Raw genomic sequence first — 19,339 nt, 5'->3', positions numbered from 1 at the left:
GGTGACCGACCCGGCAACAAGAGGCTGGAAGCCAAAGTTTGGTTCATGCTGTAAAAAATAATTTATTAATGTTGGAGGTTCTTTAGTTTGAACTGGGGAACCATCCAGAACCAGAACCCGGGTCAGTCGGCTGTTTACCCTGAACAATAAATGGGCTCCTTGCATGTCAGCTTCCGCGTTCGGGGAAAAGCGGCTCGGTCGTTTCCGGTCTATTGAAAATGGCATTTTACACCAGGTGCTGCAGGGTTTGGCTGAGGTAACAATTAATGATGTACAAAGATCCGAAGCCCCAACAAGTCAGCTGGAGAAAGGTTTTAAGATGTTCGCCTCGTTATACATTCACGGACACGAAGGTGAGTTTTACTTTAGGGTTAACTTTGTGGCGAACATTAACGTTAGCTTATGCTAGTAGGCAATATTCTCAGACATTTTTCTTGTAAAAATGTGATATTTAAGTATCTAAACACTTTTAATCCATTCTAACGGACAATGTATTTATCTTATTTTCAAGTATATTATGTGTGTTTATTGTCGTTAGTGTCACAGACTAACGGGGTTCGGTTCCGGTTCGGGCTTTTTACTTCCGAAGCCTGACGAAGCTCAACAAGCCTCATAGCTTAACAGTAGCGCAGCTCTGGTGTCAGAGATCTGGTTCAGCTGTTCAGGTTCAAAGTTGCTGCTTTTAGAAAAATATGACCGTGTTGCTTCATGTCTCCGTGTTATTTCGTTTTATTTGCATGTTTCTTGTTCAGAGCTCAGATAGGACGGTGTTTACAGCAGGATGTACAGGCGGATCAGTTGCTCGGCTGTCTGGCTCTGGTTCTCATAAACTCTTTCAGGCCGAATACAGAAGTGACTCCATGGACGTAACTCAGGAGGCCCCTTTATTCACCATCCGTCTCCTCCGGTAGTTTTAAGAAGCTGATCCGGAGTGAAGGCTGCAATGTTTGCTGTGCAGCGTTAGCTTTAACTGATAGCGACGAATATTTACAAGCCACCATCTTCTTATTTTATTATCGCTCTGCAGTCCATGAAAACTTACAAAGCTCATTATATAAAGAAGACATATAGAAGTCTTTTATAGCTACAGCTGAATTATCCCTTAAATAATTTAGCTACTAATGGAAAAACAAACATTTGTGGCTTTGTTTTTGATACAGTAAGGACAATTTTTCCAAATGTGTTGTCAGGACCATTTTCTCCTGCTGGTGCTGTTAAAAAAAGAATAAGTTATGAATTGAGTTTATGTTTAGGGATAAGCTATAGAAAATAATGAAAGATTAGAATGTTCTTATTGTCATTATACAGAAGCACAACATTTTAACTTCAGGACAGCCTTCCAAAGAAAGACAAACAGCATAAGACATGGGAAGACGGGTTCCTGAGGCTGCAGCCGTCATGGGAGGCGGTGAAAAAAGTCGCATCTCACATTTGGTCCAAAAAAATGAACAAAAAGCAACATTTAGACAAAGGAGGGGCAGCAAAGGCAGTTTACAGCCGACGGGACGGACACACAGAACCGGCCCTTCCAGAACATTTAATCATCAAATCAATCAAGTTTATCTGCACAGCACATTTCAGCAACAAGGCAATTCAAGGTTCTTTACATCATAAAAACAAAAATGCAAAGCCATAGAAACATAGTCGGCGTTAGCCGACGTTTCACATCTGAGTGTTGATCAATAATTATGTTTCTAAGCAGCTGGCTTTTTGGTCCAGATTTAAAGGAGCTCTGTTTTATGACCTTAATGTGGAACAAAATGAGTTTGACCCCTTCAACAAAACATAAAAACGGCTAAATCGTCTTGACTCTCTTATGTCAGCTCAGACACTCATTTGATTTACTTTCAGTAGTTTGAAACAATGTCAGGTTTTACAGATTAATTCTGGTCTGGCAGGCATGATGCTGCCATGACTAAATCAGGGTGAAGTGAGCGTAAATAACTTTACTGATGTCAGCAATGATGGCTGGCGTCCCGCGCTGTGAATCCTGGGAGATGCAGTTTGTCCCTGTAGTACAGGGGGGTCCAGAGTGGGTCCTGGGGGCCCGGCATCCTGCATGTTTTATTCTCTCCCTGGTTTTACACACCTGCATCAAATGATGGCCCATCAGAGGCCTAAGCAGAACCCTGACCTGATAGGAGGTTGTTATTACCACCATGCAGGATGCCGGGCCCCCAGGACCCACTTTGGACCCCCCTGCTGTAGTAGAATGGAAGTCCGGCCAGCTTTAACATCCCTGTGTGTGTGTGTGTGTGTGTGTGCGTTGGTATATGTGGTTTAGCAGGACATTTCGTCAGAATACACGCAACACTAGCAGGACATTTTGAATTAACGGGACAGGGGCGGTGTCCTGCTAATTTTGACAAAAATCTAAAAGCGTAGAAAGGTTTCTATTGGTCCAATAACCCCAAAAATGCAAAAAAAACGAGATGTCCGTTTAATACACATAAACCAGATTTTGTGTGTAATTTGTGTATCGCCACAGTGTCCCCGGTGGCAACTCTGTGTAATAGCAGGACCTTATGAATATTCACACAAGCTCTTGTTCTGATTGGTTGTCTGCCGGAAGGTCCCGCTAATTACTACAGTGTCTTTCTAATTCACGTCGCTGTTTACACACATGAATTGTGTGTAAATTGCCAACTCTTACACTGGGGATGAGTTGGAAATATGATTACTCTGTGCTATAAGACTGAATATTTTATAAAGGTTAGTTGGATGCCTAAACCCAACCTTTTGTCCAACCTTACATTGGACAAAAGGTGTATGTGGCACCTAAAAATATACAGAAATTAATATATATTTTTGATCAAATATTTTTTATTTAAAATATTATGAATAATACGTGTGTGGAATAAGTGTGTGGATTAAAATAAATATAAACCATAAGAGAGCCATTTTTTTCACCAAACTACTGCTAACAGTTTGTTGATTCTGGTCTGCTCTGCATCCTCAGAACCAGAACCAAGCATTTTGAAGCAGAACTTAGCTTCAGTGCACCATAAATCTTGAATAAACTTACAGAAAACTGCAAAACAGCTGAATTCCTTTAAATCAAGGCAACACCCCCCCACCTACACCCCCAAAAAAACAACAATTTACAGTTGTTTCTAAATCTTAATCATTGGTACATGTATCAATATAATTAATGTATATGATTTTAATTTTGATTTTACTTTGAATTTAATTTCTATGTTTTTCTTTTTTTACGGTAAATGTATGTTAATTTTATCACTTTTTAGTCCTTTGATGTAAAGCACTTTGAACTGCCTTGCAGCTGAAATGTGCTATACAAATAAAATTGACTTGACAGCAGTTTTCAGATCTTGCCAAAGATTCTCCACTGAGTTTATGTCTAGACTTTGACTTTGCCATTCTAACACAGAAATATGTTTTTATTTATACCATTCCATTGTAGATCTGGCTTTATGTTTAGGGTAATTGTCCTGCTGGAAGGTGAACCTCTGCCCCAGCCTCAAGTCTTTTGCAGACTCCAGGTTCAGGAGTGTTCAGGTTTTCTTCCAAGATTTCCCTGTATTTGGCTCAATCCATCTTACAATCAACTCTAACAATCTTCCCTGTCCCTGAAGAAAAGAAGCACCCTCAGAGCATGATGCTGCCACCACCATTTTTGTCAGTGGGGAAGGTGTGTTCAGAGTTATGTGCAGTGTTTGTTCTCCACTACAAATAGTGCTCTGCATTTTTCCCAGAAAGTTAAATTTTGGTCTTGTCTTATCGTTTTTGCTGTATCCCAATATGGCTTCTGGCAAACTGCAAATGGGACTTCTTATAGTTTTCTTTATACAATGGCTTTTCTATTGCCACTCTTCCATAAAACCACATTTTTGCAGAGCATGACTAATAGTTATACTATACTGCATTTCAGAAATATCTCTGCATTTCATCCAGAGCCACCATGAACCTCTTGGCTGTATCTCTGATCAGTGCTCTTCTTGTTCAGCCTGTAAGTTTAGGTGGATGGCCTTTTCTTGGTAGGTTCACAGCTGTGTGATTTGCTCTTTCCATTTCCAGATGATTCGTGGAACAGTACTCTGTGAGATGGCCTAAGCCTGCTTTAAGCTTCTCCACAACTTTATCCCTGACCTGTCTGGTGTGTTCCGTGGACTTCATGATGCTGTTTGTTCCCCAATATTCTCTTAGCCAACTTTTGAGGCAGTCATAGAGGAGTTGAATTTTTTTACCATTTGCAGTCATCAGGCAACTTCTGAAGGCAATTGGCTGCATTCAGGGAAAGGGGGCTGAACACTTTTGCACACCGCACTTTTTAGCTTTTATTTGTAAAAACTGTTATGAATCATGTTTAGTTTTGTTTCTACTTCACAAGTATATACCACTTTGTGTTTGTCTTTCCCATAAAATTCTGTGAAAATATATTTCCAGTTGTGACAAAACTGGAAATTCAAGTTCAAGGGCTATGGATACTTTAGAAAGCCACTGTACAAATAGTAAGGCAAGTCCAATGACAGAACCACAACCGCCACAACCAAGTACCCAGTATAGTGTGAAGAAACATCTGAAGGGAATATAACCTTGAACACACCTCGTTAAAATGGGAAATGCCACACAAAGTGGTAGAAAACGAACAAGCTAAGATCCTGTGGGCCTTCCATATACAGGAAGACAAAATGGGAAAAGCAAACCAACTGAACATGGTGATCATTGAGCAGCAGAGCAAAGCAGTTGTTATGATGTAGCTATCCTGAATGAACAGAAGGTACAGAAAAAAACTAGAGAAATACCAAAGGCTAAAAAACCCCATCATCCTCCTAGAACTTGAGTGGTTGACTTATTTTGGGCTGTCTAGTCCACAATACTAAATTTTGCTCTAGATGGGGTCTGGTGTCCACATGTTAGGCCATTATTTTATGACTTGGTGGTGGTGGAAGATTATAACACATTACAGGTTAGACTCAAGATGTTCAGTGTTTCTTTTGTTGTGTAAGTTTACAAAAGTTAGCAACTGCATATATTTACCATGGTGCTAAACATGGTGATTTAAAATGAATAAGTATTTTTCTGAGAAAAATGTTGTCCACATATCATGTAAAACAATAATTCTTTGTTTTTGGAATCATTAGGTCCCAATCAGCCCATAGATGAATTAATAATGCACTCCATGTGAGAGTTTGGGTCTTAGGAGATTACAAAAAATGTGGAAGGTGAAAGCAACAGTAGTGCTTGTGGTCACTGAAACCCTTGGGGTAATGACCCCTAAACTGGAAGACTGGCTCAAACAAATACCTGGAGATAGATCAGACCTCTTGATACAGAGAAGCACACCTTTGGGAACTGCTAATATACTGTGAAGACCAAGGATCAATGAAGTATTTTTGAATTTGAAAGAAGGGATAACCAGTCATGGAGTAATACAGAATTAGAAATATAAAAATAAAAATCGTTTATTTAAAAAATATTTAAAGTGCCAAAAATATCATGATTATTTATGTTACTGTTAAGACAAAAATTTAAAGATTGATATTTTGTCGTTATCTCAATGTCTCTACTCTGCATACATGCAGATTGTCTAGGTAGTCTAAATTGTCTATTGGCAGGTACATCAGCCAATCTTTTTCTGCAGGTGTTGTGTCTGCCATTAGACAACAGTTTTTGTTTTTATGATATAAAGTGTTTTGAACTGCCCTGCTGCTGAAATGTGCTATACAAATAAACATGATTAATTGATTGAACAGAAATGATTAAAGGAAGTGACAACATTGCTGGTGGGAGATACCATCTAACTGTTGCCTCTTAATTAAAGAAAAATGTATGATAAACTATTTAACTTTGAAATATTGAATGAAAGTTACAAAATATTACTCAAAATTTTCTTGTTCCTGAAAAAAATCAGACCTTGTGTGCTTCAGAAACAAAATGGAATAATCCTTTTGTTGTACCCCTCCTCCTCTGTCAACGTGGTACAATCCGTCAAGTCCAGGTGCAAGCCATTAGTATTAATTGAACTTGTTTCATTTGTTTTGCGTGGAGAAAGAGGTAAGACTCATACAGAATCTCTTAAGACATTTAAGTACATATAGTTTTGAAATTTTGCTGAATGTTGTAGGTTACTTGATGCTTGGATACACCAAAGCATTTGATTTGCAGCATTTTAGCTAGTAATTACCAACCATGTTAGTCAGTGTACCAGAGTTTAAAGGGAAGGTGGCTCACTCCAGAATTAGATAAAACTGTATTTGGTCATTTTCTGTATATCAGTGAGTGATATTATTTCACAGGCACAAATGATCCTAGGTAATAATCATTAGTATTAAGATAATGTTTTAATATTTGAAGATTTTGAGAATCTGTCAATAGAAAGTCAATTATGTAGTACTGTGTACTTCAGTACATTTTCACATACAATAACATCAAATCATATTGTGTACAGCAGGGGTGTCAAACTCAAGGTCTTAAGGGCTGGTGTCCAGCAACTTTTAGATGTGTTTCTGATGCCACATGGCTGGATAAAATGGGGTGGTCATCAACTTGATTGCACTGAGAAGCTAATTCAGTCATATACTTAAGGTGTTTTAAACCAGACAAACATCTAAAAGTTGCAGTACCCTGGCCCTCGAGGCCTGGAGTTTGACACCCCTGGTGTACAGTATCATGTTGTATTCTCTGATCTTTGCAGGAGATGTCAACAACAAGGTCTCAGAGAGCAAACATGATTCCAGTTATTGCTCCTTAGGTGAAGATGAAGGATTTGATGTAAAATACCTCAATTCATTTAAAGGTGAGTTGTGACTATATTATGCACAGGATTCCAGAGTTTATTAAATGATCATTTTTTTTCTTTTGTTTTACTTTTTCACTTTTAAACTATTTTTATACTGCACATTATTAGCATAGATCATGATCGATGATCATTATAATCAGAACATCTTTCTTATTCCGAAGGAGACAAGCAACTGCTCAAAATACAATAGAAGCGTATGTATATAAAATTTAAAAAAAAAAATTCCCTTCTCACCCTCTCTTTCATCCTCTGAGCTTGGGTCCTCTACCAGAGGCCTGGGAGCTTGAGGGTTCTGCGCAGTATCTTGGCTGTGCCTAGAACTGCAGATTTCTGGACTGAGATGTCTGATGTTGTTCCTGGGATCTGTTTTAGCCACTGCTCCAGTTTGGGGGTGACTGCCCCGAGGGCCCCGATGACCACTGGCACCACTGTGGTCTTCACCTTCCAGGTCTTTTCCAGTTCCTCTCTGAGGCCCTGGTATTTCTCCAGTTTCTCATGCTCCTTTTTCCTGATGTTGTAGTCACTTGGTATTGCTACATCCACCACAACGGCTTTCCTCTGTTCTTTATCCACCGCTACAATGTCCGGTTGGTTCGCCATTACCATCTTGTCTGTCTGGATCTGGAAGTCCCACAGGATCTTAGCTCGGTCATTCTCCACCACCTTTGGGGGTGTTCCACACTTCGATCTCGGGGCTTCCAGTCTGAACAGATGTTTCTGTACACTATGCCCGCCACTTGGTTATGTCGTTCCATGTATGCTTTCCCTGCCAGCATCTTGCACCCTGCTGTTATGTGCTGGACTGTCTCAGAGGCCTCCTTGCACAACCTACACCTTGGGTCTTGTCTGGTGTGGTAGATCTGAGCCTCTATTGCCCTGGTGTTTAGGGCCTGTTCCTGGGCAGCCAGGATGAGGGCCTCTGTGCTGTCCTTGAGTCCAGCTTTTTCCAGCCATTGGTAGGATTTCCTGATATCAGCCACTTCAGTTATTTGTCGGTGGTACATCCCATGTAGGGGCCTGTCCTCCCATGATGGTTCCTCCAGCACCTCGTCCTCTGTTCCCCATTGCCTGAGACATTCGCTGAGCACATCGTCCGTTGAGGCTTTTTCCCTGATGTATTTATGGATCTTGGATGTTTCATCCTGGACAGTGGTTCTCACACTCACTAGTCCTCTGCCTCCTTCCTTACGGCTTGTGTACAGTCTCAGGGTGCTGGATTTGGGGTGGAACCCTCCATGCATGGTTAGTAGCTTCCAAGTCTTAACATCTGTGGCCTTCATCTCTTCCATTGGCCAGCTAATTATTCCGGCAGGGTATCTGATTACTGGTAAGGCACATATATCCATATATATATCCATATATCCATGAAAACATGGATATATATATATATATATATATCCTTCTCATCGTCCGTGGGTGGTCTCTTTCATCCTCTGAGCTTGGGTCCTCTACCAGAGACCTGGGAGCTTGAGGGTTCTGCGCAGTATCTTGGCTGTGCCTAGAACTGGACATTTCTGGACTGAGCTGTCTGATGTTGTTCCTGGGATCTGTTTTAGCCACTGCTCCAGTTTGGGGGTGACTGCCCCGAGGGCCCCGATGACCACAGGCACCACTGTGGTCTTCACCTTCCAGGTCTTTTCCAGTTCCTCTCTGAGGCCCTGGTATTTCTCCAGTTTCTCATGCTCCTTTTTCCTGATGTTGTAGTCACTTGGTATTGCTACATCCACCACAACAACTTTCCTCTGTTCTTTATCCACCACCACAATGTCCGGTTGGTTCTCCATTACCATCTTGTCTATCTGGTTCTGGAAGTCCCGCAAGATCTTAGCTCGGTCATTCTCCACCACCTTTGGGGGTGTTCCCCACTTCGATCTTGGGCCTTCCAGTCCATATTCTGCACAGATGTTTCTGTACACTATGCTCGCCACTTGGTTATGTCGTTACATGTATGCTTTCCCTGCCAGCATCTTGCACCCTGCTGTTATGTCCTGGACTGTCTCAGGGGCCTCCTTGCACAACCTACACCTTGGGTCTTGTCTGGTGTGGTAGATCTGAGCCTCTATTGCTCTGGTGTTTAGGGCCTGTTCCTGGGCAGCCAGGATGAGGGCCTCTGTGCTGTCCTTGAGTCCAGCTTTTTCCAGCCATTGGTAGGATTTCCTGATATCAGCCACTTCAGTTATTTGTCGGTGGTACATCCCATGTAGCGGCTTGTCCTCCCATGATGGTACCTCTAGCACCTCGTCCTCTGTTCCCCATTGCCTGAGACATTCGCTGAGCACATCGTCTGTTGAGGCTTTGTCCTTGATGTATTTATGGATCTTGGATGTTTCATCCTGGACAGTGGCTCTCACACTTGCTAGTCCTCTGCCTCCTTCCTTACGGCTTGTGTACAGTCTCAGGGTGCTGGATTTGGGGTGGAACCCTCCATGCATGGTTAGTAGCTTCCAAGTCTTAATATCCGTGGCCTTTATCTCTTCCATTGGCCAGCTAATTATTCCAGCAGGGTATCTGATTACTGGTAAGGCATAGGTGTTTATTGCATGGATCTTGTTCTTGCCATTGAGCTGGCTTCTCAGGACTTGCCTTATTCATTGGAGGTATTTGACTGTGGCTCCTTTCCTTGTGACCTCATCGAGGTTGCCATTTGCTTGTGGTATTCCCAGGTACTTGTAACTGTCCTCAACAAATATATGGAGGACTGAGTTTTGAAATTACAAGTACAAAATAATGAGTTGCATTCAGTTGACAAAAAATGTTTAAGTAACCACAGAAAGACATCCAATTAGATCAATTAACTGATTTAGAAAAATGTTAATTTCAATTGCTACTATTTGATATATCTGCATTGTTTAAAGTTTATCCTACTTGTTATGTGTACCTACAGGTTGGGGTGTGTTCAAAAAGCAGATTTCCTTATTGAGTACAGAGAAGTCATAAGTAGAAAGGAACAAGAAAACCGACTGAAAGTTTACCATGATACACTCGAGGTTCTTATGTTTGATTTCAACTTCAATGGACAAAAGCTTTGGTATGCGACTGTTTCAAGGTTGTTGTGTTTTTATTTTACATCTAAATACAGTGATGTAAACATTTTCAGCTTCATCAGTAAAAGTAGTTTTAGTTGGTAGAGGAATATCCTTCTGACATGCAAACACCAAATATGCAAAATCCTTTCCCTTGCATGGTATAATTATTCTTATTTTCATACTTAATATTTTAGTGTTGATGTTGCCAGAGAGGATGGATGATTGGGGAGGCTGGTAAATGATCAGATGAACCCAAACAGCAAAATGAAAGTTAAAAGAGTGGATGGAAGACCTCATCTGTTTATTTGCACTCAAATATATTGGTCCAGGGGAAGAAATCACTTATAATTATGGTGATTTTGACTGGCCATGGAGAAGAAAGGTGCTTATAAGTGTGAAAATACTATCAAAAATCATTCAAGTAGCACTGAAGACATATTTGAAGGATATGTCAAGTTGTAGTACAGGGTTTCATTATAGTTGAAAACAAGAAGTGGACAAGCACATACAGTAGGTGGACTTCATTTTTCTATTGAGAAGTATGGACTCATTCAGTGTACATCCCTTCATTTCAGATTTCCAAAGATGAACTGTCAGGTTGGTGATGTGGACGCATGCGGATCCTGTTCAACCAACCCTCCAGAGGTAATTTTGGTCTCCAATGACCAACTTACTCTCTAAAATAAAGTAATTGAAATGATATTAAGTATTGTTCAAACACACATGTGTTGTGTAATATTAGATATGTTAGCTGCATAAAAAGGGAGGACTGCGTTTTGAAATTACAAGTATAGAAGAATGAAAATTACATTTAGAAGCGCACATACACACAGGTCCTGTGTAATACTCAAAATGTAAGGTGCAGGAATAAGGAGGACTGAGTTTTGAAATTACAAGTACAGAAGAATGAAAGTTACATTGAGAAGCACGCATACACACAGGTTCTGTGTAATACTCAAAATGTAAGGTGCAGGAATAGGGAGGACTGTTTTCTATATTGGGAACAAACATTTAGTGAGTGTTCTTTACATTTCAGATTTCCAAAGATGAACTGTGTCAGGCTGGTGACATGGATGCATGTGGATTCTGTTCAACCAACCCTCCTGAGGTAATTTTGGTCTCCAATGACCAACTTATTCTCTAAATTAAAGTAATTGAAATGACATTACGTAGAGTACAAACACATAGGTGTTGTGTAGTACTAGATTTGTTGGTTGCATAAAAAGGGAGGACTGAGTTTTCAAATTACAAGTATAGAAGAATGAAAATTACATTTAGAAGTGCACATTTTGGTCTCCAACGACCAACTTTTTCTCTAAAATAAAGTAATTGAAATGATATGAAGTACTGTTCAAACACACATGTGTTGTATAATCCTACATATGTTGGCTGCATAAAAGTGGAGGACTGGCTTTTGAAATTACAAGTATAGAAGACTGAAAGTTACATTGAGAAGCGCACATACACACAGGTCCTGTGTAATACTCAAAATGTAAGGTGCAGGAATAAGGAGGACTGAGTTTTGAAATTACAAGTACAGAAGAATGAAAGTTACATTGAGAAGCACGCATACACACAGGTTCTGTGTAATACTCAAAATGTAAGGTGCAGGAATAAGGAGGACTGAGTTTTGAAATTACAAGTACAGAAGAATGAAAGTTACATTGAGAAGCACGCATACACACAGGTCCTGTGTAATACTCAAAATGTAAGGTGCAGGAATAGGGAGGACTGAGTTTTGAAATTACAAGTACAGCAGAATGAAAGTTACATTGAAAAGCATGCATACACACAGGTCCTGTGTAATACTCAAAATGTAAGGTGCAGGAATAGGGAGGACTGAGTTTTGAAATTACAAGTACAGCAGAATGAAAGTTACATTGAAAAGCATGCATACACACAGGTCCTGTGTAATACTCAAAATGTAATGTGCAGGAATAGGGAGGACTTAGTTTTGAAATTACAAGTACAGAAGAATGAAAGTTACATTGAGAAGCACGCATACACACAGGTCCTGTGTAATACTCAATATGTAAGCTGCAGGAATAGGGAGGACTGCTTTCTACATTGGGAACAAACTCACATTTAGTGAGTGTTCTTTACATTTCAGATTTCAACCAACCCTCCAGAGGTAATTTTGGTCTCCAACGACCAACTTATTTTCTAAGATAAAGTCTTTGAAATTATATTGAGTACCAGTGGTCCCCAACCTTTTTATCACCGCGGACCGGTCAAGACTTGGCAATTTTTCTGAGGCTCGGGTTCTTTTTTTACCCTTAATTTCCCCTTACAGCAATCTTAGAACGTTGCTCACGATAATTGTAACTGTTCATCCTGCCATCTGTGGCATGATCGCATCCAGTCGTTGGAACATTGGGACTGCTCTGATCTAAAATCAGGCATATTCTAGCAACTTGTAGGGTTTTTACTTGATTGGGAGCTAGAACTCAACCTGTTGAACTTGACAGGTAGCCAATCAGAAAGCGCGGTGACGTAGCTCATGGAGGGGAATCCCAAAGAGCTGAGCAGACATGCACAAATGAGTCCGGTGGACATCGAAGATATGTGGAAATGGCATGAATGTTTATTCAGCATTTCGTACAAAGAATATCCATAGAAATGATGAGGAGTGGAGTTGGAGCAAAATTGCTACCACAGTTGATAAACCCGGTAACTTTTCAGCTATCCATTAAATTAATGTGACATTATTTTGTACTAAAGCCTGCTCACATGGCAAGATTTGCTCCTGTTATGTGGCTGGACACACGAACCTGTTGTACTTTTATCAGCTCTGTGGTCACAGAAGTTTGGAAAATCGTCTGAATCCTAAAATCATGCCGTGTGAACCAGACTTAAGACTTACAAGCTCTATTTCTCTCGTCTCGATAACTGCCATAATGCTCTCAGACTCTGGTCGCTCTGGCAACGTTCACACATCCCTTCAAAATAAGATTTGAATATGCCACAAAAACGAACATTTATTTTCATGAAAATTTTAACTCACAACTATAAATTAATGGGAGTCCTGAGCTTGTTTCTCTGCAATGAGATGATCCCACCTGGGAAACGATGACACCCAATGCAGAGGGTGCTTGGTGTGTAATGGCAAAGCAGTTTGAAGCTTCATTGCCTCATTAGTAAGCCAGTGCATATTATGCAGAGTGGGCTTGGAACATGGGAGTCACCTACAGGTTCAGGATAAATCCACTCTCCTGTCTGTGGTCTTTCTCCGCTTTTCCAAAGAAACTTTCCAAAGACATCGCTTTCTTACTCATTGTGGGCTCAATGTTGCCGCACAAGACGTAACCGAGAGAATCCAGTTAAAGGGTTTTCAAAATAATGGATCCTCCAGACTCAGACAATACGTAACATGTAAATATTTTTCTTGTGCGACCCAGTACCAATTGGTCCACAGACTCGTACTACTCCGCGGTCCTGTGGTTGGGGATGACTGTTAAGTACGGTTCAAACACACAGGTCTTGTGTAATACTTGATATGTAAGCCACATAAAAAGGGAGGACTGAGTTTTGAAATTACATGTACAAAAGAATGAAAGTTACATTTAGAAGCGCTCATACACACAGGTCCTGTGTAATACTCAAAATGTAAGGGGAAGGAATAAGGAGGACTACGTTTTGAAATTACAAGTACAGAAGAATGAAAGTTGCATAAAGAAGCGCTCATACACACAGGTCCTGTGTAATACTCAAAATGTAAGGGGAAGGAATAAGGAGGACTACGTTTTGAAATTACAAGTACAGAAGAATGAAAGTTGCATAAAGAAGCGCTCATACACACAGGTCCTGTGTAATACTCAAAATGTAATGGGCAGGAATAGGGAGGACTGTTTTCTAAATTGGGAACAAACTCATATTCAGTAAGTGTTCTTTACATTTCAGATTTCCAAAGATGAACCGTGTCAGGTTGGTGACGTGAATTCATGCGGATCCTGTTCAACCAACCCTCATGAGGTAATTTTGGTCTCCAACGACCAACTTATTTTCTAAAATAGAGTTTTTGATATGATATTAAGTACTGTTCAAACACACAAGTCTTGTGTAACACTTGATATGTAAGCTGCATAAAAGGGGGGAACTGAGGTTTGAAATTACACATATAAAAGAATGAAAGCTACATTTAGAAGCGCACATACACACAGGTCCTGTGTAATACTCAAAATGTAAGGTGCAGGAATAAGGAGGACTGAGTTTTGAAATTACTAGTACAGAAGAATGAAAGGTACATTGAGAAGCATGCATACAAAAAGGTCTTGTGTAATGCTCATCAGGTATGTTGCAGAAATTTCAAAAACTGAGTTTTGAAATTACAGGTAGAAAAGAATGAAAATTACTTTTAGAAGCGCACATACACACAAGTCCTGTGTAATACTCAAAATGTAAGGTGCAGGAATAAGGAGGACTGAGTTTTGAAATTACTAGTACAGAAGAATGAAAGGTACATTGAGAAGCATGCATACAAAAAGGTCTTGTGTAATGCTCATCAGGTATGTTGCAGAAATTTCAAAAACTGAGTTTTGAAATTACAGGTAGAAAAGAATGAAAATTACTTTTAGAAGCGCACATACACACAAGTCCTGTGTAATACTCAAAATGTAAGGTGCAGGAATAAGGAGGACTGAGTTTTGAAATTACTAGTACAGAAGAATGAAAGGTACATTGAGAAGCATGCATACAAAAAGGTCTTGTGTAATGCTCATCAGGTATGTTGCAGAAATTTCAAAAACTGAGTTTTGAAATTACAGGTAGAAAAGAATGAAAATTACTTTTAGAAGCGCACATACACACAAGTCCTGTGTAATACTCAAAATGTAAGGTGCAGGAATAGGGAGGACTGAGTATTGAAATTACAAGTAAAGAAGAATGAAAGTCACATTTAGGAGGGCACATACACACAGGTCTTTTGTAATGCTCATCATGTAAGTTGCAGAAATTTGGAAAACTGAGTTTTGACATTACTAGTAGAAAAGATAGAAAATTACACTTAGAAACGCACATACACACAGGTCCTGTGTAATACTCAAAATGTAAGGTGCAGAAATAGGGAGGACTGTTTTCTACATTTTCAACAAACTCACATTTATTGAGTGTTCTTTACATTTCAAATTTCCAAAGATGAACTGTGTCAGGTTGGTGACATGGATGTATGCGGATCCTGTTCAACCAACCCTCCTGAGGTAATTTTGCTCTCCAACAACCAACTTAGATTCTTATATAAAGTCACTAAAATAATATGAAGTACTCTTCAAACACACAGGTCTTGTATAATACTTATCATGTAAGATGTAGAAATGTGGAAGACTGAGTTTTGAAATTAGAGGTAGAAAAGAATGAAAGTTAAATTTAGATGCACACAGACACATGGATCCTGTGTAATACTCAACTTGACAGGTTCATACATTAGGTAGACATTGTTTATTTTATTTTTTTTTAGAAACAATCATTCAGTATTCATATACTGATATAAATTTGTTATCAAAGAATTACTGATTACACTTTAAAAATTAGGTATCTTCATGTTATTAAAGGTAAGTTTAAACAGTAATGATTTCTTAGTTAATGTCAAGTTGTCATAACAAAGACATTTTGAATAATGTCAACTTTGTATTAAAAGTGTCATAATTTACCGAATGACGCTTTATGACAACAGTCATAAATATTCATGAAGGCTTATTCATGTTCATGACATGTGTTGTCATGTTTATGACAGTGTCATGACAGTCTTATTCACCCCCCTTCAAATAAAGTGTTACCGAAATATTCTTGCTGAAATGCTTTCAATGTATACAAAATATGTTTTTAATCAACAGGTCTGTCCAGAACAAAGTTCAAGTGAGGTGACATCATCAGAAGAGGAGTATGTTCCTGATTCCCTAGATGATTCAGACATCTCATGGGATGACAGATGCACTGCACAGAAATATGGACCAGTTATAGTCCATATTTCCATGTTTGGACTTCTTAATGCACATAAATTGTATGTTTTTTGTATGTGTATGCTGTGGTCCTGATAAATAAAATTGGCCCTGATAATTACTGTTGGTGTCATGGGCGGAGCCAAGCACCTCATTATCTTTTGTCCTTTTAATACAGCATTGCATCAGGTTCTCATATTTTGAGTTCTGATGTGTGTATCTAAATTTTTAAGTGAGATCTATGTTGTGTAGCTCAAACAAGATTTTTGACAACTTACTACGTCTTTCTAGCATAAGTGGAAAGGGGTGTCCGTTTAATGTTGCAAAAAACTGGTTTGAAAAAATTGTCCTGCTAATACATATAAACCCGTATAGGTGTGTGTGTGTGTGTGTGTGTGTGCGTGCGTGCGCGCAGATCATAAATGGCCTGCGTCGCTTTGAGGTTCAGTACCAGGGCGATCCGGAGCTGCAGCCAATCAGGAGCTACGAGAGCGCCCTGCTGGTCCGGCTGCTCTACAGGGCATCATCTCTGCTGAACAACATGGTGAGTCCAGTCCGGGTTTTTGGAGAATTTATGGTCGTAGCAGAACTCTGAATCAACGGGGTCCAATAGGAGGAAAGATCCTCGTGGATCTTAACAAAGATGTTTTTTTCTCATTAAAACAACTTTTTCCTCTTAACTTTAAAACAAATTTCCAGTAAAATTTTATTCTTCCAATGTTATGATTATATTCCCGTAATTAAACTGAACTTTTCATAGCTTTGGTACTCCGTCGTGCAGAAGGGCTGATTGAAATTGAAGCGTTTTTATAAAAATATTTTTCTTCTTTGTAATTTAATTTTTGGAAAGGTTTTATTTTTAGGCCACAGTGAGAATAAATTCCCCTTCTGCTCAGTGATTGTTCCTCTCTCAGCTCCAGGCCCACATGGGTGCTCTCTGCTCGCGCTCAGACTTCCTAGGTCGGCTCGGCCGGCGCTACCTGACCGACCCGGACTCCTGCGTGCGGCTGCAGCGCAGTCCAATGTCCCGGCGTGCGCTGGAGCGCCGCCAGCAACCGCGGCTCAGCCTGCGGCCGCTGGCCAGCTACCGGACGCTATTGCTGCTGCTGCTGTTCTACGTGCTGGGGGCGCTGCTGTCACTCGGGCCCCTCTGCAGTACAGCCCTGCTCCTGATAGGGGCGCTGCTGTATGGCGTCCTGATGACGCTGTGTGCTGAAAAACTGAAAACGCAATAAAACGGCAACTAGCTGAGCTTCTGACTTGGTTTAACGCTCTATTGCGTTAGTGTTAGCATGAGCTCTGGGATTTTTCTGATGTAAATACTTTTTTATTTTGTCCTTTGAGCATCTGGAAACAGATGCAGGCCAAAAGTTTTGAAGTGAATAAAGTATTTTTCTCAGTGAAAACTGCGTCTGTGTGATAATGGTTGGGGTAATTATGGTATTTATTTTAAAGGAGATCTATTCTGCAAATGTAACCCACCAGGAAGGTTACTTCAAATCGCATTGATAGTTAGTAGATTGCAGGTAAGTTACTTCAATGACTAATACCATTACCACAAACTTGTAAGGAATGTTGGGCCTGATCAGATTCCGAATTTGTGGGAGCAACAGAGGAAAACACAGTGTCTGAGGAAAGAGTAGAATTTAATATGGAACCACGTTCACAAAAAAAAGAAAAATATATTTTAATCTTTTCAATGCATTTGTCAAATGTTCATCCAAAGTTTCACTGTTGGTGACCAACATCTACTGGTTCCCTTGGGGGTCTTTGTGGCACTGAACTGGAACATCTTAAAATATAGGATGCTAATATCAATTAGATTAAGACCGATCGTTTCAAGTTGGATATCAGTGATTCTTGAGAATAGGGACAAAATGGGTTTTAACTTTCCCATATTTTTTAAAATTATTTCTCAACCTTATGTATGCAAATATGACAAATAATGTTTAGGAAATGTAAAGATGTTAACGTGCTCGTTCCCAGTTGCAATTTTTTTTTTTTTAAATTACATTTTTAACGGACCTGACGCAGAACTTTGTCATCACCATCTGACAAAAATAAATATAAAAGGATTTTTAAAATACCCCATTAGTGATATTTTTACTCATTTTACAGACAAATGCTTCTCAAGAAACAAAAGAAATATTATTTAAAACAAAAACAACAAAAAGTCCATCTGTCGGAGTTGACACAGAACTGAAGGTGGTGACAAACTGAAAAACTTGATACATGTGAAGTAATGCAATTTATGTAAAATACATTAAAATGAATTAATTACACATTTAAGTGAGATTTGACAACAATTTCACTGAAAGAGTCACAAAAACTGATGGAGTTGACAAAAAGTATTTAGTATTTCTTTAATTGTTTTAAACTGTTATAATGTATTGAGTTCAGCTCCTGTACAAGGGATTTTACAGGCATCATCCACCTACTACAATGTTTAAAATAAAAAAAATATTCAGCAAACACAAGAAAAATATACATTGTTGTGCTCACATGGACCAGGTTAGTTTAGTCAGATATTTGAAAAAAATATATATTTTGTGTATATTTTATTCAAATTTGGTGCTTTATCCATAGGACCTGTTTTGTCCCTATTCTCAAGAATCACTGATATTTGATATTCGCGCTCCGCGGAGTAACCGGCGTTTAGCTCAATGCTGATCCGATTTATGAACGCTACTGTCGGCCAGCGGTTCTCCACCGCTCCCGGCCGAGGCGCTCGAAGGTTCACTTAGGGACTGTCAACAAATTACCTAACCAAACACTCAATCAAATGTTAATAAATGCCTTGAATTGTGACTAACTGTCACTGCTAATTCATGCTTTAATGTGAGACACAATATCCTCTATTAAATTTTAAAGTCATATACAATATTTTAATATTTTAAATAATTTTAATATTAAATAACTCGGTTCGCAGCCGAGTTTGAAGCGGCCGGGATGAGGTTCAGTGCCTCCAAATCCGAGGCCATGGTCTTGAGCCGGAAAAGGGTAATGAACAATTTTTAAATTAAAATCACAAACATTCTAAGGATTTTTTTACTTTTGCCTATAAGCTACGGTGCAATATTTTAATGAAACCGATTTTAAAAATAGGAAATGGATGTGTAAGTTATTGTAGATCCAAAACCTAAAAAAAGGTTTAGCATGTTTTGTCTTTATTAAATGCAAGGCATCAAGTCTGCAAATTATTTTTGTTTTTTTAATTAGGTTTGGGTTTATCAAGGACAATGCAATCTATATTTACAATAAATACTTTGGCCGCACTTCGGACTCTCTGGTGTAAAAAAGCCTGATCCTCAGTATCTAATATTCAATGATTTGCCCCTCCCCATTTACCACTTTAGAGGTTAAAATTTTGTACATTTTTCACCTCCCATTTTGTCATACAAAAAAAGGTTACCAGAGGTTTGTCAACGCAAAATTGCACACAAAGGAAAAATACTCTTCCATGTAAAAATGAAAAACATGTTTGTTTTTATTTGTTCGTTTTGTTTTGTTTTGTTTTGTTTTTTGTTTCGTTTTGTTGTTTTCTTTTTATTGAATAATTCTCGACATTTATACTGTCAAAGGTCCTGATGTTGAATAAAGTTTAACAGAAAGAACAGAAG

The 19,339-nt window shown here is 39.2% G+C and overlaps 1 protein-coding gene and 1 long non-coding RNA gene across 9 annotated transcripts in view; both read left to right on the top strand.

Moving 5' to 3' along the window:
- Positions 1 to 17,400, top strand: part of smpd4 (sphingomyelin phosphodiesterase 4) — a 45,005-nt gene extending 27,605 nt beyond the window's left edge. For all 6 annotated transcript variants that reach the window (XM_088005921.1, XM_088005919.1, XM_088005917.1 and 3 more), the window contains 2 exons: positions 16,135 to 16,263; positions 16,634 to 17,400. In XM_088005921.1, coding sequence (XP_087862047.1) covers positions 16,135 to 16,263; positions 16,634 to 16,954 — 450 coding nt within the window. In that variant the 3' untranslated portion in view covers positions 16,955 to 17,400. The remainder of the gene's footprint in view (positions 1 to 16,134; positions 16,264 to 16,633) is intronic.
- On the top strand, positions 4 to 15,868 carry LOC148159830 (uncharacterized). 3 transcript variants are annotated; one of them, XR_015762925.1, is made up of 6 exons: positions 4 to 6,757; positions 10,362 to 10,431; positions 10,823 to 10,894; positions 13,687 to 13,758; positions 14,920 to 14,981; positions 15,615 to 15,868. It is a non-coding gene; the product is annotated as an uncharacterized LOC148159830 (long non-coding RNA). The 3 variants fall into 3 exon arrangements; XR_015762924.1 differs by having other exon boundaries at positions 13,687 to 14,981; XR_015762923.1 differs by having other exon boundaries at positions 13,687 to 15,868.
- Positions 17,401 to 19,339: the final 1,939 nt, after the last annotated feature.

This window comes from Poecilia mexicana, unplaced genomic scaffold, assembly GCF_051168715.1.
Source record: "Poecilia mexicana isolate PSO_F unplaced genomic scaffold, ASM5116871v1 scaffold_5, whole genome shotgun sequence".
In the NCBI taxonomy this organism is placed as follows: domain Eukaryota; kingdom Metazoa; phylum Chordata; class Actinopteri; order Cyprinodontiformes; family Poeciliidae; genus Poecilia; species Poecilia mexicana.
The sequence above is the reverse complement of the archived record's forward strand: the minus strand, read 5'-3'. Positions and strand labels throughout refer to the sequence as shown.